This window comes from Melospiza georgiana, chromosome 8, assembly GCF_028018845.1.
Source record: "Melospiza georgiana isolate bMelGeo1 chromosome 8, bMelGeo1.pri, whole genome shotgun sequence".
NCBI lineage: Eukaryota > Metazoa > Chordata > Aves > Passeriformes > Passerellidae > Melospiza > Melospiza georgiana.
Window position 1 is genome coordinate 5,689,639 of NC_080437.1, and position 24,264 is coordinate 5,713,902.

General features: G+C 44.9%; 1 protein-coding gene across 2 annotated transcripts; it reads right to left on the reverse strand.

Moving 5' to 3' along the window:
* Nucleotides 1-301: 301 nt before the first annotated feature.
* A1CF (APOBEC1 complementation factor) lies at nt 302-22,534 on the reverse strand. Of its 2 annotated transcripts, none has more exons than XM_058029236.1 (11): nt 22,436-22,534; nt 19,644-19,778; nt 19,302-19,432; nt 17,925-18,163; nt 13,596-13,760; nt 10,453-10,550; nt 8,836-9,106; nt 6,855-7,039; nt 4,697-4,833; nt 2,841-2,974; nt 302-453 (listed from the first exon to the last, which is right to left on the reverse strand). In XM_058029236.1, the coding sequence occupies exons 1-11, from the start codon at nt 22,532-22,534 to the stop codon at nt 302-304; spliced, it is 1,746 nt and encodes a 581-aa protein (XP_057885219.1). The 2 variants fall into 2 exon arrangements, with proteins under 2 accessions (XP_057885219.1, XP_057885218.1); XM_058029235.1 differs by having other exon boundaries at nt 6,855-7,063.
* Between the last annotated feature and the right edge of the window lie 1,730 nt (nt 22,535-24,264).

The following is a 24,264-nucleotide window of genomic DNA, read 5'->3' on the forward strand; positions in this document are numbered from 1 at the left end:
AACACACACACAATAGGTGTATGAATATATATACATATAAATATATATATATACACCTGAGAACCTCTCATTTCCTGAGCTGAGCTTTTGCTTTCTAGTGTGAAAATCTGATTTTGCACCATTTAAAAAAAAATTTCTCCTCCCCCTGCCCCGTTACAAAACTAAAGACCTACAAGCCTGAAACTCCGACTAAAATGAACCTTAGGCCACAGATTAGCTTAAAATCATGAGGGTGTTGAATTACCAGACTGAGATTGCTTTTCTTTGCCTTCCTGCCTGTGCTGGGTTTAAGGGAATTTGGTTAAAAGGCTCCGTAGCCATCGCTCCGTGCGGCGACAGCAAAGGCAGGATAGGCTTCATAGGTGGCATACGTGGCCAAATCTTGTCCCAATGTCACTGCTTGCTTGAGCTGAGTGGCTGTGACAGTGGCAGCTGCGTTAGCAATGGTGTATCCTGAAAGAAAAAAAGAAGGAAAACCCGTGGATTAATGAAAATCCATCCAAAATTCACCATCGCCTGGTAGGTTTTGATGGGACGATTTAAAGTGGGAACGGCTTGGGCAGCAGTGAGTTTGTTAGTGGGAATAATGTAAATTAATTAATTAATAGGAAAATTAAAGCATTTCCTCACCCATGATTAGTTAAACACAGTGCTGGAAAAACACTCTCTGCTTGAATATTTTTTCCTCAGGTTTTGATTATTTCTAATGGTGCTCTGGACAGGTCCGTCCTATATGGCATGAGGAGGGCAAGGATACAACCTTAAATGGGTTGAAGTAAATTCCCTTTAAAGAGGAGAAAATTGGGCAGGATTCTTGAAGAAAATATAGCTCTGATCCCTTCATAACCAAAATACAGACAGTTCAGGACAGCCATGGTAGGGAAATCCTCTCAATTGCAACAGCAGGGAGCAAATATTTGGTGGACGGGATTTTTTGGGTTTTTTCCCATTGGTTTCTAATGGAAAATGTGGTTTCAACACTTCCAGATTTTCCATGGGAAGATGTAAGTGTTGCTGTTTGAGAATGAATCACTGGGAAACCAGCATCATTTGGGGCTTGTTCCTCTGAAGGCAGGGCATAGCAGCTTGTCAAGCAGACCGCAGTGTTTTGTTGTAAAAGAATCAGGGATTAAGACAAAGCCTACATTTGGGAAGAGCATCTGGGGTATTCACTGGATCTGCTGGAGCAGGCTCTGCTGCCAAAATACATCTCCCAGGATCCTGTCTGACCACATGGGCAATGGGATCAACTCCAGGTCAGCCAGAGCCAAGGTCCTCTTGGTTGGGGAATGGAAATATTGGGCAACAGGGAGCACACATTGCCTCATTGGAGGTGTCATTTTGGGGAAAAAACCACAATGAATTCCTTACAATTTGAATATTGTGGCTCTCCAGAGTATTTTCTTTGCACCAGCAAAGCCAGGTGCAACATCTCAAGCAGCAACTGAGAAATCTGGGACTTAAGGCACAGCTGCCACCATGGGGAGAGAAATGAGCTGTGAGCTGGGCATGGCCTGAGCTGAGCTTTAGCGAGCCCTGACCAAGGCCTGGTGTGTGCTGCTAGCAGCAACTTTAGTGCATGTCCATTTGCCAAGCTCCCAAGACAAATAAATAAGGGTGGATGAAAGAAAAGGAGAGATGCTAATTAAGCAGTAAGTGGGGGCTGGATTCAATAAAGAGCCCATTTGGTTTCCACGCTGCGGAAGCTGCACAAGCCCAGACAAATTGATTTTTCTGTGGCTTTTGCGGACTCCTGTGGCAGGAAGCCGGATAGATGTTTTATTTTTTTTCTTTAAATCCATCCTTGAGACACTCCAAACAACTCAGTAGTACTGACTAATGGGTTCCTCATGTGCAGCTTGGCACCTGGTGCTGCCTCTCCATCAGAACTGCTGTCATGCTGGAGAGCACGGCAAATGTAATTCCTGTGTTTTCCGTGATTTTCCAAGCTGTTTTGGGCAGTTGCAAGAGCTACAAATTCTCAAACTGGGAGAAAAACCTTCTGTGGGGGTGTGAGAGCTGGGATTGGATCCAAACTTTCATGGCTGCGTAATTTCTTTGGCAGATGAAATCCCAAGTGTTGGTTCACAAGGGGCTGGGGGTGCTGGGGGAGGACAGAGAGCCCATGAATTCATCAGCCTTGCAGGGAGGAGGATCTCCTCCATCCTGGTGACATCAGGGCCAGGGAAGGGACTCATGCCAGATGTGGCACTGAGGATACCAGCTTTGCATCCTGTGTTCCTTCTGGGGCTCCCAGTTGAAGGAGGTTTTCACAAACTGGGAGGAATGGAGGGGATGTGTGGAGCTGGGATGGGCCTCTGGATGTTGGGGTTCTCTGCCCCTGGACACTGCTCTGACCCCCTTGGACATAATCCCAGCTGTGGCATTGTTCTGAGGGATTGGGGTTGGAGCTGAGCCCCCCACCCCAGTTCCCACAACCTGAATTGCTCTGGGGTGTGGACACAGAAATTTGTGATAGAGATAAAATCCTTTATGGGCCATAAACTGGCATAGGTGCCCAGAGCAGCTGTGGCTGCCCCTGGATCCCTGGAAGTGACCAAGGCCAGGCAGGACAGGGCTTGGAGGACCCTGGGACAGAGGAAGGTGTCCCTGACATGGCAGGGGGTGGAATTATGTGATCTTTAGGGTCCCTTCCAACCCAAAGCAGTCTGGAATTCTCTGCTAAAGACGCCAGACACACAAGCAACATGAGTCACTACAGGGGAGCACAACCAGGCCAGTCCTCAGCGACCAAAACCTGTTTCATTCCTCACACCCACAAGGAGCCACCAGGAAAAATGACATTCCAGGAGCCCTCTGCTGTACAGACATGCCCATACCTGGGAAAGCTGGTGCTGCAGGAGGCACCTCTGCCCCCTCCACGGGGATGCCCAGGGTCTGCAGGGTGTACTCTGCCGCGTAGGTCTTGGCCTCGTCGATGTAGGCGCTGAGCTTGGGCGGTGTGAAGGGGTGTCTGTGGGCACAGCACAAAGTTAGCTGAGTTTGCTTTCCTGACAGATGTTTTCATTACTTAGTTTTAAATACAAGAGAAAGTATAAAGATCTGGCTCTTAAGTGTTATTAGGGTGTGGGTTCTCCTGAACTTTCCACCGCACTCGCTTGCGACTGGAGGCAATGTTGGATGGATCCTCATTTAGGAGCCCTGGAGTGGTGATAGCACAAAGTTAGCTGGGTTTGCTTTCCCCAGGGCTTTCCTGCCAGATGTTTTTATTACTTAGTTTTAAGTACAAAAGAAGCTATAAAGATCTGGCTCTTCAGGGTTATTAGGTTCTCCTGATCTTTCCACTGCACTTGCTTGCGATTGGAGGCGATCGTAATGTTGGATGGATCCTCACTTAGGAGCCTTGGGGTGGTGATAAATATAAAATATAACTTCGGTAAGGTTTTATATTTTTTCTTGGGGCCCATTTTTGATCCGCTTAGAGCTGGCACCACCCCACGCAGCAAATGGAAGCGTGGCTTCCCTGGGCTGGTGCATTACCAGAGCTGCTCTCCTCCCCGTGGTCTGCTCCCTAGCTGGGGTTATCAACCCTGGACACAACATCCTTGCAGAGACTGTTGTGCTTTTTCCATCAAAAAATAACCCCAAATAACCCTGCTGCGTTTTTTCTTTACAATACCCAGCCAGGGCTTTTCTTTACAATACACAGCAAAGAGTGGTTTTGGTCAGAAATGTTTACAATCATATTTGGAGCTGAAATATATCAGCATGTACCTTCAAATTCCTCTCATTTCCCTACAAGGGCTATTGTTTGCTTTCTTTTTGTACAAAAAAGCACCCTTTTGCCTTATTGTGTCTGGCTTTCTGTGATGTTTGCACCAGCAGAGAGAGCACCAAGCACAGCACTTAATTATACTCTGTGGATGTTTTTCTCCCAGTACTTTTTAAAAAAGTATTTAATATATATGTATATTTATATACATATATATTTATTATAATATATAATATATAATATTATATATAAAATAGGTTTTATATAATATAATATGTAATATATAATATATAATATATAATATATAATATATAATATATAATATATAATATATAATATATAATATATAATATATAATATATAATATATAATATATAATATATAATATATAATATATAATATGTAGTATATAATATGTAGTATATAATATGTAGTATATAATATTATATTATATGTAATACATAATCTCTAATATTTAATGTTTAATATATACATATTTGTATATATGCTATGCATATATAATTAATGTATAATTATATATTTTTATATAATAAAATAAATATATCAATATATAATACAAATATATAATATATAATTATATATACATATAGATGTATATATAATTATATAAACATATATGATTTAATAAAGACAAATTTACATAAAATAAATATAGATTTTAAAATTCAAATAAATATTGAATTTTTAAAAATTAAAAAATAAGTAATTTGAATTATAAAATTTAATTAATATTTAATAAATATAGATTCAATAAATATAGTAAAACATATTTAATTTTTTTTTAATAAATGGAAATCTGTTTCTTTAATAAAAGGAAACCTGTTCCAAAAGGAAACATAATTTTTTAATAAAGGAGACTTGTGTGCTTGGGACTAGCTGTTAGGGAAAATAGAATTTTAGAAATAAAGCCTAAGCCTCAGAAACGTGCCACTAATGACGTACATGGTGGGGTTCTGGCTGGCAAGGGCAGGGATGGTGATTTTGTAGAGGAAGAGCTGTCTTTGATCCTGGCCAATGGCAGAGTGGAGCTGGTACACAGGCTGTCCCCAGTTGTTTTTCTGGCAGATTTCTTCTAAGATCTAGAAGGAAAAAAATAATAGGGATTTGTGCTGGGGTTAATTGCTGTGCAGAAGCCTCCTTGTCTAGCTCCAGCCCCTGGGCTGAGCAGCTGTCTTCCCTCAAAGAGTTTTCAGGGAGCTCTGGCAGCTTCCTCAAAGCTTAGCAAAAAATCAAAAATAAATGGCAGATAGAATACTGCACCCACCCTGAAGTGTAAGATTCATCTAAATGCTTTATACATTGATATCTGTTTAATTCCTGAAATTATTCCCTGTTCACTTGGGCATCTGAGTCCTTTTGCTGATTAGATTATTTCAGTGTGGTTTGCTTTGAATCCTCCTCAGAAGCTCTGTCTCATGCATGTCTGTTTCAGAGGACTAAAGAAACTCGGGTTGCATTCATCTTCTCTGGCTTAGTGGGTTACAGAGCACAAGAAGTCCAAATAGGCTTCTTTTTAAAAAGAAAAAAGGTTTTGTTTCCATCCAATTAATTCCACAGGCTTCAGCAGGCGATTGCAGCTTTTGAAATGCTGAACCACGTTGCCCTCAGCCTTGGCACAGCTGGTCCCATGGTAATTGGGAATTGCTGTCCAGAAACACTCCTGCTTTGGCTTGGGATTCCAGGGGATTTTAACCCACTGCCTGTGTGCTGTCCCAGCTGGGATTGATCACTTTTCATTAAACCAGGTTGCTCTGACCTGGCCTTGAGCATTTCCAGGGATGGGGCAGTCACAGTTTCTCTGAAAAACCTGTGCCAGAGCCTCACCCCCATCACAGCCAAGAATTTCCTCCCAATATCTCATCCATCCCTGCCCCCTGGCAGTGGGAAGCCATTCCCTGTGTCCTGGCACTACAAGCCCTTTAAAAGTCTCTCTCCATCTTTCTTGCAGCCCCTTCAGGCACTGGAAGGCCACAATTAGGTCACCCTGAAGTCTTGCTGAGGTCCACCTCATTTACAGCTTACATTTGAATGGATTTAAAACTAAAAAGAAAAATTTAAACCTCACTGCTGCTTTTAATTTTGCCACCACAGCTCCAGCTGAAGTTTAGCGTCTTGCAGTGTAAAATGCTTCATTACATAGTTCAGTTCTCAATTACAACAGCTCATTTTTTCACTGTGGCAACACTAGTTCCCTGCTGTGCCAACTCCTTTATAGGTTGGCTTTATAAAAATGAATTTCACTTGCCCTAAGGCCCTGCAGAACCATTCCAGGGATTTCTAGTGGAAGGTGCCTCTATGCATGGCACAAGTTGGTACTAGGTGAGATTAAAGATCCCTTCCATCCCAAACCATTCTGTGATTTGATGACAAAACAGACTAAGGGGACTTTTGCAGGAGGGAAAAATCCCACTGTCCAGTTTCCTGGGAGGAAACAAGGATGTTTTCATAAACTTTGGCAAACTGGATGCTGTGGCAATTGGAGTGTTAAAAGGCAAAGACATGCTTCAAAATTCAGGGTGAAGTTGGTTTCCTGTATTGCTCTGCACAATATAAGGGAAAAAGAGTTACTGTCCGAGCTGGACACTCAGAAGCTCAGGGAGTTTATTGTGGATTTCTCCTCAGCCCTCTTCTGCATCAACACACTGCATCAACACACACAGCCAAATCAAAGAGTTTCTATGCTAGGCTGGGTTATGTCAACACTTCTTTTGCCATAAATGATTTAAAAATGTGCATTATTTTTCTATTTTTTGCGCATTGTTCCCTGGTGCAGCCCCAGGTGACAAATTTTATGTGTCAAACCCATCGTGGGTGGGAATTCCTTGACTCGTGGTATTTTTATGGCGCGACAGCCAGAACCGGATTAAGGCATTTATGACAACTCTCCCCTGACACTCAAGGTGATCTTAAAGGTCTTCTCCAACCCCAACCATTCCACAACTCCATGAGGCAGGTGGATATTGCAAGATGCAATGGTGCTGCTCATTTTTTAATGATTTTGAGACACGAGAACAGATTTATTTACCAGGCCGCGGTGCAGAGGGGCCCGTTTTCCCAACACACCCCTTGGGACATGGCCGCTCTTTTTGGGGTCACGTACCTGAGGGGCGAGTTTGATCCCTTGGGGCTTCAGCGTGACGTGGTTCATGGGGGTGAGCTCCATCCCTGGCAGGAGGTCATAGAGCTTCTCCTCTCCCCTCTTGTCTCCCTTGAGGTGGTATCCGCGCCCCAGGCCTGGGAACGCCAGGTAGCCGCGGCCTCCCAGGCCTCGGACGCCCGCAGCCCCTACAGGTACATTCATGTAAATTTCTAGGAATGTAAGAAGGCATTAAACCGAATCAAATCACCGGAAAAAGGACCCTGATTCTCGCTGAAATGGAAAAGTTAGCCCCGCTTGCTGGGAGGGTTGGGAAGCAGGTGGGCAGGAGGTCCCAGGTTCTGGTGGTGGGATAATACAGGCCCAACACTGACACCCTTTCTTGGATAGGTGAGGGGATTTAGGGAAAAACTGCTTCTTTCTGCCCACTTTTCATCATCTCTAGTCAGTTTTGATTTCAGGACAGCTTTTTAGCCAGCCTTGTCGCTGGAAGTCAGAGAGGGGACAGCTGGCATATTTTGTTACCTACCAGTGTAATTACACCTTGAAGAATTCAGAGCTTACACAATTTCATCCCTATGGACAAAAATCCTCTTTGGTTTTGCCCTATTACACTTCCATTTTTTCTCAGGGAGCCCTGCTTGGGAGTCTGGGGAGACCATGAGGCAAGAGATGGGTGGGGAATTATCACATCTGCTCTTTTCCTAAAGCAACTTTTAGAGGAGCTGGTTCACCTGTGTGGGGAAAAACTTGAGAAACAAGGGGTATTCCTGCTGCCTTGTCTCCTTCCTGCTGAAGGGACAAAAACTGGCCATCATGATCCTTGCCAGGCCTACCAGGGTGCCACACAGAGTCCCAGCCTGCTGTGGGACTTGGCTTGGGGACACAAGGCATCTCATCTTTGGAAGGAAGATCAGATGACAGAGTTATTTCTTGGCTAGCCCCAAACTTACATCTGCACTGACCAAACCATGCCTGCACTAACATTTAATTTGGGGGTACCTGAGTGTGGGGATTTGATTTGGCTCCAGGTAGGGTCACCCAAGAGTTTTTAGAAATATTCTCTTTTATTCATAGAATGAATTGAGTTAATTAAGTTAACAATCTCCCAAAAGGGAGCCTCCACCTCCCAGAGCACAGAATGGCTTGTTTGATTCCCTATCCTGCACCAGGGCAATGTGACTTGCTTGGAAAACTCCACAGCTTTGGGTCAGAAAACACCAGGACTGGTAAAATTTTTGCTTCAACTTTCAAGGACAAGTGTCGCAGACATCTTTTATGGAAAATCCTTTCTTTAGGATTTTTCCTCCTGAGAAGCTGAGAGGCCTCAGGAGCAAAATGTAAACAATGATTATCTGCTGCTGTGGAATGCAACAGGTGGATCTGTGATTGGTCTCATAGAGTTGTTTATAATTAATGGCCAATCACAGTCAGCTGGCTCGGACTCTCTGAGACAGAAGTTTTTGTTATTATTCTTTCTTATTCTATTCTTGGCTAGCTTTTTGATGAAATCTTTTCCCCTATTCTTTTAGTATAGTTTTAATATAATATATATCATAAAATAATAAATCAAGCCTTCTGAAACATGGAGTCAGTTTGTCGTCTCTTCCCTCATCCAAAAACCCCTGTGAACATCGTCACAGATGGAAAGATAGTGGTGGTGGTGTCTGGCTGTGGGAGGGGGAAGGGAAAAGTTTTTTATTTGGTCTTTTCTGCTGGGGCAAAACCAGGAGGATCTGTGAGTTATTTACACAATGAGGGCAACCTAGAAATTCCTTCCAGGAAAACAGTTATTTTTTTTTCAGCCTTTGGGGAAGACAAGAACCTAAACACAGTGTTTTCCACCAGAGAAAACAGCATCCAGGAGCTGGGGCAAAGCCAATGTCACCAACACCCGTGTGGGAAGCAGCTGCCCGACCCCTGGAGGAGACACTGGGCACGAGGGGGTGGTTTTCATTTATCCAAAACTCCAAGAGGGAATCACCTCGGACAGAGGGGGGCCGGAGGATGCTCCTGCCGCCGAGCCCCTTGGCGGCGGGGAAGTGCAGGTTGGGGATGGCTGCGTAGGCCTGCGGTGCGTAGAAGACCGGGGCGCCCAGGTAGGCGGTGGCGGGGTCGTACAGGTGGCCCAGGGTGTAGGTGTAGTCCCCCTGCAGCACCGGGGCCCTGCCACCCGTGCCACGCGTGTACCTCACGTAGCTGTCCTTGTCCACCGGCTTGGCCAAGGTCACCTCGATGGGGGAGCCATCCAGCACCTGAGAGGGGACAAACGCAGGGTGGAAATGATGCCTTGGGGTTTAGCTTTCTTTTTCTTTCTTTTTGATTGTGTGCTGCTTGGGTGTGTGGCTTTGGGTTTCATACAAGGGGATGGTAAGGTCTCTTCACAGAGTAGGTAGACACAACAACGCCCTCTCTAGCCGGGGACCAAGGACAGCCAGATTTGGATCTCAGGCCCAAGAGCATAAACAATGTGGACTGAACAGAGAAAATAAGAAAGATGGGACTTCATGGGCTGGGGGTGTAATTGGACAATTAGCTCAAATATGCTAATGGACCAAAACTTATAAAAATGTGAGATCTTGCGACCAAGCGCTCTTTTGCTTCCATATTGGAGCCATCCGGGCAGCAAATTCTGCTTCTGCCTCTGCTGGGCCAAGCAATGTGATACTCACCCTTGAGTCAGAGCCAAAGCCGTGGCTCTGGTACTGCCAGGGTGTGGCCTTGAAGGCCCTACAATAAATATCCTTTTATTAAATATAAATATCCTTCCCCTTAACTCTGTCTAGCCTCTGTTCCAGCTGTTTAAGGCAGCAGGGGAAGTGGTTAAAAGTGCTTGATGGAAATCCAGTCTACGGGGGAGCTGCCCCCACGTCCTAACGGGATGGGAAGAATCACCCCAAAAAAGCCCTGGATCTCCCTCACACGGGTGAAAACTTAACCTGAGAGTGCTCAGCCCTGGCTCCAGCTGGGAGAGGCTCCTTCAGCAAAGCCTTTGAAAGGCTTCACTTCCCTGCAAAGCAGCTCGTAAGGCAGTGAGATTCCACGTGCTCCCATGGAGAACAGCAGTGGCACTAAAAATAGGAGCGGGGTTAACACCTCTTTGGGAACAGCTCTGGCTTTAGAGTGAATTACATGCAGTGCAAGAAGGGCTAAATTCAGCAGCCTCCTCACAAATCCGCATTTGAACTCGGAGCAGATGTTTGGGCTGACCTCGTTTGTCCCACTTTGCCATTCACATGCTGCCCTGCCAGTGTTTTTGTTGGCAGTCTGGAACAAGGATGTGAGTGTGAGCCAGGGGGGGATCCTCACCCCTCCTTTCCTAGTTCTTCTTTCAGCTTTTCCTGTTTTTTTTTTTTTTTTTTTTTTCATCTGAGCAGTGAGTTAGAGCAGGGCAAACACTTAGCACAAATCCAAGGAGCCAAAATGAATCGTTTGTGTACAACAGAGCTGCTGAAAAGCAAATCCAGGAGTATAAAAGCAACCAGCAAAGAGCAAATTGGGATAACACCTCCAGGAGAGTTTTGGAGCTAATAAAGCGGGTGGCTTTGTCTAATATACTGCATTGTAAGCTCCAGGAATTAACATTTACAGCAGCTTTTACCTTCCCATTCAAGGCTTTCATGGCCTCCACTGCGTGTTCTCTTTTATTAAAGTGCACAAAGGCGTAGTCTCTAATTTTCTTTACTCTCTCCACTGCACCTGTGGAAAACATTGGAATATCAGTGGGAAGTGGGGGTTAGTCAGAAAGCAGAGATCTGAAAGAGTGGCTCTGTCAGGTTATGAGCCCCTGGAGAGCAAAGGCTGAGCAAGGGTGGAAGAACAAGAGGTCAGTGTCCCCTCACCTCTTTGGATGCATATTCCAGAGGAAAATCAATATATAATGGTTGTAGCAATTCAAGGCAAACTAGAAGGGTTTGGGGTCAGACACCAGTAAGATTCCCATTAAACTGGAAATTCTCCTGTCCAAACCATTCTGTTGGACACTGCTTTGGTCTTGTGTCTTCCTTTTGTGACTGACCATGCACCAGCTGTGGGAACATCCCCCTGTAATCCCCATCTCCCTGCTTTTGTATGTGCATTGGAGGCAGCTTTTGCCATAAAACAAGGAGGCTTTTCTCCTTGACAACCAGCTCAGGATGTTCAGGAAGAATGAACAGCCAGCCCTGGGCACTGGGATGGGCTGGGGGTGATGGGGCAGCAGGTCTCACCCTAAGAAAAAGCCTCTCCCTAGGAAACAGCCATTTCTGTGGCAGTGGGGCTTCCCTGGATGCCCCAATTCACCTGGACATGGCCCCAGCCAGGCTCTGCAGCTGAGGATGGAGCTTGGGCTGGAGACTATTTCTTCCAGCCTGAATCTTTCTTACATCCAATTTATCCGAAGTAATTCAAATGCAAATGACTTCTTGTTCTTTTCTAAGTCCATCCCCCGCAGTTTTCTCTTTCCCCTCTCAGCTGCTCTGATGCCAGGAACTCATACTCTGCACTGAGGAGTCTGTCTCCAAAATAACCCCACCAGTCCTGCTCCCCATGGCCACAGCCTTCAGCCATTTCTTTAATTCCTCATCTTCTCTGCTCCTGTGGTTTGGGAAGAACAACATCAGCCAGCCCAGCCTCCTGTAAAACCCCCAGAAATATCCTCTGGAAACATGGCTAAGGGACACTCAACAACTCTTCTGTTGGCTTCTTATCTCTTAAAGCTGAACAGGTGCACAGGGAAATGTCATATTGCCACAAAAAGCATGCACTTAGAAAAATGCAGGAGGAAACAAATTTCTTTGGTGTTCAGGGGAGTCATTAGGAGCTGCAGAGGGCTAAATGAGCCTGTCCCAGCCCATAGCCCAAGCAGGCTGCACATCTTGGAATGACACAGGGATGGTAAAGTAGCACTTTGTGTCCTTCTGGGACAGAGGATGATTTTCCAAGCCTGAATTTATGGGAGTTATATGCTCATGCTTTGTTTACAAGTGGAAGCTTTAATGAACTCGCTGTGTTTTGAATATCCCCCTTCTGCCTGCTGGAGAGCATTCCAGGACACCAACCCTGAGCCAAAAATTCTGCTCTCCACTGCTTCTGCCTCTGCTGGGCCAAGCAATGTGATACCCACCCTTGGGTCAGCTCCATGGAGGAGGAATTTCCTTGGGATTCCAAGGGAGCAAGGGCAGGGCTTTTCAGAGAGACAGCTCTGCAGAAGTCATCAGGCTGTGAATTTGGCACAGATTTAAGGGGTGCTCCTTGCGCTCTGTCCCAGCTTAGCATTCCTGGTGCTGCCTGTGGAGCCCTCAGAGATGTGGCAATTGCTGTGTCATGTGAAACTCTGGATCATTTTTATTGCATGATTTGTTGATGTCAAAACAGCTTCCTAATGCCCTGGATCCAAGGTAATTTCTGCTAAGTAGTGCTGAAATGTGGCTCAATGAGTGAGGCAGAGAACCACAGCAGGGCAATGAATCATTTCACATCCTTGCTGCCTTTTTTGATCTCACTGTAACTTAACCTGCATTTTCTCTCCCCAAAGCTGGAAGTTTTGCTGCTCTAATGCACCCATTCCTGATTTTAGCCACCAAAATGAAAGCTGTCCATTAAAATAAAATAAAATTCCAATGTGAATGCTGAGATGATAAAAGGAAGATGAAAGATGATGCAGAACTTGTGTTGTTATAGTGGAAAACTTCTTAGGAGCAAAGCAGATGACTGTTACCAAAGTGTCAAAAGGCCACAAATGTGTTTCTGGGGAGTGTGAGCTTGCTCAAAGCTCAGGAGCAAAACTGGGTAAATAAAAGAAGGAAGCAGTTCAGAGAGTGGGATAACATAAATTTAACTCAGGAGTAAAACGGGTTCTGCAACAGCTCGATGGTGGCTAAAAGTATGAGCCAGAAATACTGGAAGGACACAAGGAAAACTCATGAATCCCTTTGCATTGCAGCCTAGTCCAGAAAAAGGCATGAAATTAAGAAGTTGGAGGAAGAAAACTGAAGCTCTGCAGCGTATTTTAAAAAATTAATAGAAGGAAGCTAACAGGAGTGAGATGAAAGGAGATTTCCCATTGCCAAGCATCAGTTCCTAGTGCCTAATGGACTGTGGGGCTTGCAGAGCTGCAGAAAAGGGTTATTTTTACTTTGTTGGTTTTGGGTGGAATTTCCTAAAGCTGGAGCAACTCAGAAGTAAAACCTCCTTTGAAAGCCAGCAGGATTTTTATTCTCAACTAAATTTTTTTTAAATTCCCAACTAATTCTCCCTGCCTTTTTTTGAAAAATCTCACCCTAAGTGCATGTAAGATATACCACAAAGGAATATTACATTAAATGGAAAGCACTAATTATTCACCAATTTACATGGGGACTGGGGGATGTATGAAAATGAGTTCAGAATTTAGACAGATCAGATAAAAAGGAGTTGTATTAAATCACTCTATTTTTATCACCATCCCTTGCCACAGAAGAATGCTGAAGTCATCCAGCTGCTTCACCGACTCTTATTTAGAAAGACTAAATGATTCCAAAGCATTTTGAGGACACAGGGCAACCCCATTCAGCATTTTGAGTCTCTTCCAGTTGCCAATCACCCTCCTCCATGTTGGCTGGGAATTAAACAGCCTTTAATGGGATGGCATTTTGGGTGGGAGCCTTCAGCCCCACCACAATTTTTGTGGCATTTCACAGCAAGAAAAACCCAGCTATTTTTATCTCTTGTGGCATTTTAGGAAGGCAGAAACATTTCCATTTGTTTAGGAGGCACAGCACCTACCTGGTTTGATGCTGTTGAACTCCTTCTCAATGGTCTCCTCGGTGGTGGAGAGCATGAGGTTCCTCACGTAGAGGATCTTCACTGAGGACATGGTGTCCTCATCCACCTCCACCTCTGGCTCTGCCCAGTCCACGGCAATGGGGTGTCCCCACAGCTGGATCCTTCCTTTAAGGGAACAAGGCATGGTCAGGGCTGGGGGGCTTTGCTTCCTCTCGCTCCTGCTCATGCTCTATATTACAGCAGAACAGGCCAAATTTTACAAACACGACCCAAAAAAAACCTTCCCAGCTCTGCCTTTCCAAAGGTCACACTCGGAATGGCCTCCTGCAAATACCTTTGGAGCCTCTAGAACTGAAAGAAGTGAAAATGTGGAATAATTCACTTTTAGTCTGCATTTCCTGGAGCACTCCCTAAAGGGAAATATTTTAACGCACTTATAAAAATCCCTTTTTGGCCAGCAAAGTTTTATTCCCTTGATACCAGAACAGGGATCCTGAAGTCCCAGTGGGATGGAATGAAACAGCAAAAGCAAGGATGTCTCTGTGTGTGTTTGAATTTGTTTGGGGGAAGTTGCAGCAGAAGAAAGGAGGGACACAAAAAGTCCTGATGCATAAAACAAATTCTACAAACGTGACCCAAAAAAAGCCTTCCCAGCTCTGCCTTTCCAAAGGCAGATTGTCACACTCAGAATGGCCTCTGCAAATACCTTTGGAGCCTCTAGAACTGAAAGAAGTGAAAATGTGGAATAATTTATTTTAGGCCTGTATCTCCTCGAGCACTCCCTAAAGGGAAATATTTTAATGCACTTATAAAAATCCCTTTTGGCCAGCAAAGTTTCATTCCCCCGATACCAGAACAGGGATCCTGAAGTCCCAGTGGGATGGAATGAAACAGCAAAAGCAAGGATGTCTCTGTGTGTGTTTGAATTTGTTTGGGGGAAGTTGCAGCAGAAGAAAGGAGGGACACAAAAAGTCCTGATGCAAAAAACAGGGTGTGGAGGACAAACCCAGGGGCTCTGTGTACTCTGGACTGAGCTGCTGAGGGGCAGGGAAGAAAAAAAGCAAATAATTCACATTGCTGCATGCTGATGATGCAGTTGGGTTGGTGTCCCCACTCCTCGAGTCTGAGCTCCAGATTCAAAGGCGCCTGATGTGAGACTTTCACTGAACTCCAGGGGAATTTCAGAAGTCCAAATTTCTGTCTGCCTGCATGTGTATTATCAAGGTTGCCATTTTAGATTTGCCATTAAATTTTGGTTAATTTATTTATTTTGGTCAGATTTATGGTTCTGTTGAGCTTACAGAAAATTCAATTGAATCGTATTAAAGGTGTTAAATTGGTCAGTTTACTAAGAACTGCTAGAGTTGATTAGATATTGTTATGAATAATAAACCATGATTAGATATTGTTATGATTAATAAACCATCTAGACCTAAATTGTTGAGCCAGTCTGAGGCTGAGATTGGCAAGGGGGTTTATTCTGTCGGGACTCAACCCTTGGAATTCTTCACTTTTTCCCTCCTCACCTTTTTGCCTCCCTGGTCTCCACATGAATCATTCTGATCTGATATTAATCTGATATTAATCAGAGTAATTTGATTGCTTTGTCTGATATGTCTTTATTTGCTTTAATCTGATATTTCTTTGTCTGCTTTATCTGTATACTAAGTAATAGAGTGACCCTTGCCATCAAACCTTGTTGTGCCTTCACAAATTTAGATTAAACCTGCTCTTGCTGGTGATTCTTTGAGTGACCTAAACCACACATTGGCAAATGGGAGGACAAAGAAAATCAAAACCACTCTAAAAAGGCATCTCTGCTTGGACAACCCATTTAAGAGGGGGTGGGAGATGTGAAATGAGAGGGTGAGGATAGAATTTGGAGGCTTATTGGAAGAGTAAATGATCAAAATAAATGGGAAAGTGTTGTTCCCTTGGAATACCTCAGGAATGAGTTGGGATTTGTGGAGTGAGGCTGTTCTGTGCCGCTTTCTGAGTTGCTGTTTTCAGTTCAAGGGTGGAAATAATGAACTGGTTGACTTGCAGCAAGGAGCTAAACTTGGTGCCTCTTGCTGAAAATCAGTCTATCTCCACCCTCTTGTTTAGTCAGAGACGGGGGAAAATTTAAATTTTTAAATGAAAGCTCTCAATTTTTGAGCACTTTCTCTACAAAGCTCCCTCAAAAAAGCAGTGAGGTTCAGTTTAAAGGAAGCATTTGATAATTATATTCACTCTCACATCTGCCGGACACACATGCAGCTCTGGCTTGAAACTTTTTTCCAGAGTTTCCATAAGTTCCTGCCTTATGCTTGAGGCTTCAGAAGACTCTGGCTCCTGCTCAGGCCTTTGGAATTCCCTAAATTGTTTACTGAGACATCCCTAAACTGGAAACCCCTCACGCATTGCACATGTCTGCTCAGGGCTCTTGAGTTCCTTCCATCTGTCTGGCTGCCTTTGCTCAAGATTTCAAGTGCTCTGCCTGCCCCTGCCTTCCTTTTCCTCATAAAAACCATGGGAAAGTCATGCTGGAGCACAGAATGTGCTCCCCACCATCAGGGAGATGCTTAAACTGAAGAAGAAAATGCAGAATAAAAGGAAAAATTGTCAGTGTGACACATCTCCCAGTAGAAAAGCAAATTCAGTGCTCAAAATCATGCTCATTTTTTTACACAAGAAGAAAAAAAATTAAGTGATTCAGTGTATTTAATGCATAAAACAGGTGAAAGAAGGTGGTTCTGAACAAATCTCAAACCCCAAGGTTTGTTGGATGCCTTCAGAAGCCAGCGTGTTCAACAAAGCAGTGCAGAAGCATAAGAAAGTGAGAGAAAATTGGTGAAATCCCTGCAAATGCACTTTATGTTGAGTGACTTCTTCACCTAATACCTGCTAAACCTCTCTCTCCTTCACAATGGTCTTTGGCTGTCTCCCAGTGCTGAATTTCATAGATGTACTCTAAACCAATTCCTCATTCCAATAATTTTTTTTTGCCAAAATATCAGTTTCCAGTCCATGCTCTAGCCTGAATCTGCCCTTGGATGCTTTCCTGAGTGATTCTCCCTTTGAGAAATGGATTTGCAAAGAATTTTAAAAACTTGATAGAAAGTTTACACAGTTTTGTACATCTGTATGCAAACACTGAGATAAGGCGTGTTGACTTTGGAAGGTCATGGAATAGACATGATATTGTTGAGAGACTGAACTAGAAACAAGTTTTAAAATATGCAATAAGTTTTAAAGTATATAAAATTACTAGATATTTTAGAGAATTAGAACTGTGAAAGAGGTATTGTAGTAAGTCAATTTGGGGTAAAAATATAGGTGATTTGTGTTGGAAGTAATAGTAGTATTGTGTAGCTACAGTTAATAGGTTGAAAAATTACCTATTTATTTACTACCTAAAATTAGCTATTTACTACCTGCAATACCTATTTATAAGGTATTGTAACTAGGAAATAGGTTATTTTCTGATGGAATGGTGTTAAGTTTTATATTTCTTATGTCTCACTTTTTATCAAGACTAATAATGGGATAAAATATTTTAAAACGCCTCTCAGTTACCTCCATCTCTGTAAAAGCTGGAAAACCCAGCACTCCCTGAGAGGCCACAGATGAGTCTCCATTTTATGTTCAACCCAAGACAAGCACAGGACCAAGCAGAGCTGCATGGATACACACACAGAGAACCAAATCCATCTGGCTGGATTTCCAATAAACTCAAGCTCCTGAAGGACAACCATGCATCAGTCTCCATTTTATGTTCAACCCAAGACAAGCACAGGACCAAGCAGAGCTGCATGGATACACACACACAGAACCAAACCCCTCTGGCTGGATTTCCAATAAACCCAAGCTCCTGAAGGACAACCATGGATCAGTCTCCATTTTATGTTCAACCCAAGACAAGCACAGGACCAAGCACAGCTACATGGATACACACACAGCCAAATCCACCTGGCTGGATTTCCAATAAACCCAAGCTCCTGAAGGACAACCATGGATCAGTCTCCATTTTATGTTCAACCCAAGACAAGCACAGGACCAAGCAGAGCTGCATGGATACACACACACAGAACCAAATCCATCTGGCTGGATTTCCAATAAACCCAAGCTCCTGAAGGACAACCATGGATCATCAGCACTGCAGGAGCTGCAGTCAATCCCACATCCCATGGTGTGTTGGGAAACCTCCTGCTTTGGGTGTGTTTAGCAGAAAATTTCTCTCTGAGGGCAGAAAACCCAGCCAGGTCCACTTCCTTGGATTCCTGGACCCCCTGGAGATGTTGCCACCACACCCCTGAGGTGAATCCACCTCTCCCCATCCCTGCTGACCTGGGAGCAGCTTCCTCCTGGCCATGGCTGCTGCCCGGTGGCTCTCGTACTCCACGAAGGCAAAGCCCCTGTTTTTGGTTTTATCGGCCGCGCTGGGGTAGACGATGACGTCCACGACGCCGTCCGTGACCTTCTTCATCTCTGCCAGGATCTCCTCCCTCTTCTTGGTTTTGGGGATGCCCCCCACGAACAGGCGGCAGTTGTCCACGCTGGCACACACGCCCAGGAGCCTCCCGTTCCTGCAACGAGGGAGATGCTCGGTCAGGAGCCAAGAGAGGGGAAGGTTAAAGCAAAGCTCCTCTTCAGCTGAAATCAAGGATTTGAGGGAGAAACCACAACCAAATTTTGCTTTTCCTACTTGTGGTACTTCCCTTTGCTGCCACCAGGCAACTGCACCTCCCCAACCCAGGTCGTTGTGTTGTTGGCTTGTGGCTTCCCACTCACCTCATGACTGAGGTTTTGGGAGAAGAAAATCCCTTCTCATGGAGACGCACCATCTGAGGACTCACCAATGGGGCAACTTTTGTGCAGACCCCAAAATAAAAATTTCCTTCGTTCCTTATAGGCCTGGAGAAGTGCAAAACTTCTTTAGAGGAGTCATTGGAACCAGGGAAGGAAGTGGAGGAGGTGTAGGTGGGTGAAGCCTGATCCCTAAGACCTTCCAACCTCTGCTACAAAGGATATCTCCAAGGCCTCCACACACCTTGACCCACTCAAAGCAGTTCACAACCCATCATTTTTTTTATTCAAAAAGCCATACAACTGCCAGAATGGTTTATCCCAAAAGGTTTTTAAGCAAAGGCGTCAACTCATCCCACTTTGAACTGGCAAAAAACATTTAGTGAGGTTGAAATCCAACCAACACGTATTAATGGGCCCATCTGTTGTTGATTTCTGGGTGTTTTGTTCCCTCAAACATGAGGGCTTTTTCTGTTCCTTTCTATTGGGAAATGTCACTATTTGCCAATTGGTTTCCATCCTATTTCACCATTTTTTGCAATTGCTCCATCTACCAAAACATATCTGCACAATCTGTCACGAGGGAGACTGTGAATGGAATAAATCAACAACAAACAACCTGAGGGGAACATAACAAACAGCACTGGCTAGGGGAAAGTTAATTTGATCCAAAGCAGAACATTTTTTCCCAATGTTCTGATAGATTTTGGTGTTGTTGATGGGTTTATTGTGAAGAACAAATTTCCTGTTGGTTATAATGAGCAGTGACTGCACAGGGAGACAGGAGGAGTTTCCCCTCAAAACACAGAGATCTAAATAACTTTGCTCTGGACTGCCAGGAAAAATATCCCTTCCATGCCAAAATAGGCTGATACAAATGATTTAAAGTTTCTTTGAAGGTGTTTTTGCCTTGCTCACCTGATTTCATAATTATTGAGTGTCTTTATAGCATTCTTGGCCTCCTGTTTATTGGAGAAGGTCACAAAGGCGTAGCCCCTGTTGTTGCCATTGAAGTCCATCATCATCCTCATCTCATAGATTTTGCCAATCTGCCAAGTGAGAGAGATTTGTCAGCAAGGTGGGAGTGGTTAGAGAAGACTGGAATCTTAAAGATTGGAATTTTAAAGTTATATGGTCAGGAACACCTTCCATGGACCAGACTGCTCCAAGTCCTGCCCAGCCTGGTCTTAAATCAGCTCAGTTCAGCCCTGAAATGCAGCTCTGACCATCAGCAATTGATCAGCTGCCACCAAGCCTCACCTTTTCACAGAGGGGGATGAGTTCATCCTCAAAGAGGTCTCGGGGCAGTTTCCCAATGAAGATCTCACAGCCCCTCTCTGGTGGAGGGCCATCCCAGCCCGGTGGTGGTCCCCCATATTTCCTCTGCCCATTTTCCTGCCATGGAGGAAAAGAAAAGAAAAGAAAGGTTCAGCTATCAACTTTTAAACATGGATCAAACCAACCCTGTCTCTGGGAATGACCCTTGTGGCAAGACACCCTCCTTCCCTTCAGCTCCAGGTGGATTCAGCAGGGATCACAGTGTCCTGCTGCCAAGGCTGAGGTGCTTCAGAAGTCCAAGTGCAGACAGTCAGTAACTGCCTGGAAAACAGAAATCCTCCTGGCTCTGGCAGGAGAATCTCCGTGGGCTTTGTGTTAGTTATGGGCTGGGTAATGGAGCACTTGCAAAATTGATAACTTGTCTGGATTTTCATCCAGTCTGAGGATGACACCTGCCCACCCAGGAGGTCCTTCTGGCAGAGAGCAAACCTTGGCCAAAAATAATATTCAAAGAGATGAAGGCCAGTCAGTATTTCCCTTTTACTCTCTTTTTGCTAGACGAGTGTGTCTCTGTTCTCCTCCCCTATTTTTAACCAATTTCCTTTCCTTTCCTTTTTCCTTTCCTTTTTCCTTTCCTTTTTCCTTTCCTTTCCTTTCCTTTCCTTTCCTTTCCTTTCCTTTCCTTTCCTTTCCTTTCCTTTCCTTTCCTTTCCTTTCCTTTCCTTTCCTTTCCTTTCCTTTCCTTTCCTTTCCTTTCCTTTCCTTTCCTTTCCTTTCCTTTCCTTTCCTTTCCTTTCCTTTCCTTTCCTTTCCTTTCCTTTCTCCTTTCCTTTCCTTTCCTTTCCTCTCCTTTCCTTTCTCCTTTCCTTTCCTTTCCTTTCCTTTCCTTTCCTTTCCTTTCCTTTCCTTTCCTTTCCTTTCCTTTCCTTTCCTTTCCTTTCCTTTCCTTTCCTTTCCTTTCCTTTCCTTTCCTTTCCTTTCCTTTCCTTTCCTTTCCTTTCCTTTCCTTTCCTTTCCTTTCCTTTCCTTTCCTTTCCTTTCCTTTCCTTTCCTTTCTTTTCCTTTCCTTTCCTCTCCTTTCCTTTCTCCTTTCCTTTCTCCTTTCCTTTCTCCTTTCCTTTCCTTTCTCCTTTCCTTTCATGATTCCCTACTCCCAGAGGAGATGGGGCTCCAGGAATTTTTCCATTTTTGGCTCTCTCACCATTTCTTTAGCATTTTTGGCTCCCTGACCATTTCTTTAGTCACTTCCCATTCTGAGATTATTCCAGGAAAGCAAATGCCTTGTACAGCTGATTTAAGAGGAACTTAAACAAACAGAGATCCTTACAAAAAACCAGGAATATACCACAAACCCTTTCAGTTTTCTAGAACAGGCCCTGAATTATCCATTATCATTCCTGTTTTTCCAGTGTTTTCAGCACTGATGGAGTCCTGGGGACATTTGGTTTTGTGTCTGAGCTGGTGTGTGAGGGAGCACAGCGAGAAATAAACCCTTCTCTAAATTTTCAGTGGCTTCATTTGTGGCTGGAAGGCAGCACCTCAACAAACCCTTCTTGACAAGGTGCCTGGAGGGAAAGTGGACATCAGCCACCTCCCAAAAATGAATGACCCAGGTGTGCACTGAGGAAGAAGATGTTTGGCTGCATCCACAGACAGGTTGGAAGAAAAACCCCTAAGGTACAGGGAAATTAGGAGAGGTGGGAAAAGAGAAAAATATAAAATAGCAAGGCTAGGATGGGAAAGGAAAGGAGAGAGGAGAGCAAGAAGATGTTGAAGTGTGTGGGGGATTTGGAGCTGAAATCTGTGCTTTAGGAAATCTGAGCTTTGCCAGATTGACAGTAGGGAAAACTGAAGCCCAGGATAATTCCAAAGCCAGGGTGGAGAGGGCTTGGATTAACCTGGGCCAGTGGGAGGTGTCCCTGCCATGGCATGGGGCTGGAATGAGATGGGCTTTAATTTAAGGCACCTCCCAACCCCTGTGATCCTAAGAAAGCCACAGTAAATCTAAGACATACAGGAGTCCCTTATCTTATGGGTCAGGTACAGCAGAAAGGACACCAAACACAGCTGCTGGCCTGGTCCTGGAATTTGCTTTTTCCCAGGAATCTCAGGTTGTGCCTGGGGCTGTTGTGCCCTCTAGTGCCATGCAAAACAAGGGAAGATTCATGGCCTCCACTGGCCTAAAATCCAGCTTCCAGTTTCTTCTTCCAGGATGCAAGGCTGGTCATGGCAGTGCTCAGTGCTTTCCAAGGCTGAGCTTGTTTTGGTCATGGTAGCCAAGAAAGGCTTTCTCAGGTGAGTTTGGAGGTCATGCCCAGGCTCCACCTGCCCTAACCATGGGAGGCTTGGATCTTGGAGACCTTGGAGCCTAAACTGGGAGCAAACCTTGGAGCAGGTGAGGCACCTGCTTCCCATGTGCCTGTGCAAGGATCTGCACAAAAGGTGATGCGCTGGACTTCTCACCTCTTCTGAAACTTTGCTCTGTGGGGTTTTTTTCAGTTTTGAGACACCAATCCTGACCTTTCCCAACATCTAGCAGTGCTCAGGCTTGTCATACCCCCACCTCCATTGTAATTTCCTATCCAGCAAGGAATTCCTTGAGGAATACGACCCTGCTTCATGAAAGACAGCACAGTGATGATCAGCACGGATGTGAGAGAGAAACAGAGCAAAAAGGAACGAGCAAGGAGTGATTCAGGAGCATGGATTGGCTGCTCACACCCCCAGTGAAGCTTCAGGATGAAGCACAGGAGGATGGGGCCGTGGATTCCTACCTGGATCAAATTATATCCTGTTCGCTGAATTAACGCACGGAGGGCGGCTTCTTTCTGTGTGCCGGTCAATCCATCCCCGGATTTGTGATTTGATTCCATTTGGGAGTGATTATCAGCAAAAAATCACGTTAATTAGGGGTGCTCACTGCAATCAAATTTGAGATAAATTAAATCAATTAATACGGCTGGGAGGAGAAAGTCCACCCCTCCTGAGAAAGTTTACAGGGTCGCTCTTCATAAATCAGTTATTTTGGAGACAAAACCAAAACAGAACAGCAGAGACCATGGAAAAAGAAGAAATTGCCCCCTTGCTGAATGGAAATAAATAGCATTTAAACCCACAGTGAGATCCTGGGGAGATGCAGAGAGAATTTGCAGCTTTTTGGTGGGTGTCTCAGGAGGAAAAAATATGTAAGTGCCTAATCCTGCACTGAGTCCACAGCAATGAGTCCTTCAGGCCTTGTGTGGTGCTGACACTGGGAAGGCAACCTTGTACCAGCCATGTCCAGCACTCCATGAGACAGCCCCAGATTCCACCTATTCTTCTATTTGAAAATAAAGAACACAGGACAACTTCGGACCTTAGCTCAGCTCAGGGCTGAAGCAACCTTGGGTTCAGAAATTTTAATTCAGAGCTGCAGTTTTAGGGCATTGCTGATTCAAGATTTTTTGGTTTGGGTTGGGTTTGGGCTAAAACCACCATAAAACTGAAATCTGAATCTGGCTTGGGCTACACCCTGGGAAAGGGACATTTACAACATGGATTCACTACTGGTGATTCCCTGTTTTTCCTGAATGCTGAGTTTTGAGATTGTCCAAAATCCTTTTATGTGCTCCAGGCATAAAAGCAGGGTCTGTAGGTGCGAGGCTGAGCTAGAAGCCTCAGGCTGACACTGAGCAGCAGCCAGAACAAACCCAGTGCCCTCCTCAGGTCCTTGTAGCCAGAGCTGGGGCCAGTGACACCAAGAACTCCATGCAGGAAAATGCTAATTCGTGTCATGCAGCATGGCTGTTATTGCCTAAAACTGCATTTTATCCTAGAAAGGTGGAGGCAAGGAAAGGTGGTGCCTGCCAGGCTTGCCTGGAGAGCAAACAGGGCCAAAAGGGGCTGGGAGGGGTGGAATGGGGATGAGGGGGATGAGGCACCCTGGTGGGGATGCTGGGCAGCAGGGAAATCCAGAGCAGCAGGAAGGTGGATTGCTGTGCCTGCACCCTGAGCTACAGCCAGATTTTCAGGGGAGGCGACCCTAAACAATCCCCCTGCCAGATTTTCAGGAGGAGACCCTAAACAATTCCCCTGATGCTGCCAGATTTTTGGGGGGAAACTCTAAAAAATCCACCTGCCAGATTTTCAGGACAACACCCTAAACAATCCCCCTGCCACTGACAGATTTTCAGGAGCAGACCCTAAATCCCCCTGATACCGCCAGATCTTTGAGAAGAGACTCTAAACAATCCCTCTGCCATTGTCAGATTTTCAGGAGGACACCCTAAACAATCCCCCTCCTACTGCCAGATTTTTGGGAGGAGACCCTAAATGCCCCTGCTACTGCTAGATTTTCAGGAGGAGACCTTCAACAATCCCCCTGCAAGACTTTCAGGGGAAGACCCTAAACAATCCCTCTGCTACTGCCAGATGGATCCTTTAATCTTTGGGAGGAGACCCTAAACCATCCCCCTGCCACTGCCAGGTTTTCAGGAGGAGACCCTAAATCCCCCTGCTACTGCCACATTTTTGGCAGGAAACCCTAAATTCCCCTACTACTGCCAGATCTTTGGGAGGAGACCCTAAACCCCCCTGCAGTCCCTTGGTGGGCATAAGGTGAGCA

Bases quoted from the DNA above. Each gene is read 5' to 3' on its own strand.
- A1CF (XM_058029235.1), bottom strand. From the start codon at position 22,534: ATGGAATCAAATCACAAATCCGGGGATGGATTGACCGGCACACAGAAA. The intron at 19,779-22,435 runs GTAGGAATCCAC...CCTCCATGGCAG, and splicing joins CAGGATATAATTTGATCCAG to GAAAATGGGCAGAGGAAATA. The intron at 4,834-6,854 runs GTACGTGACCCC...TTTTCCTTCTAG, and splicing joins GGATCAAACTCGCCCCTCAG to ATCTTAGAAGAAATCTGCCA.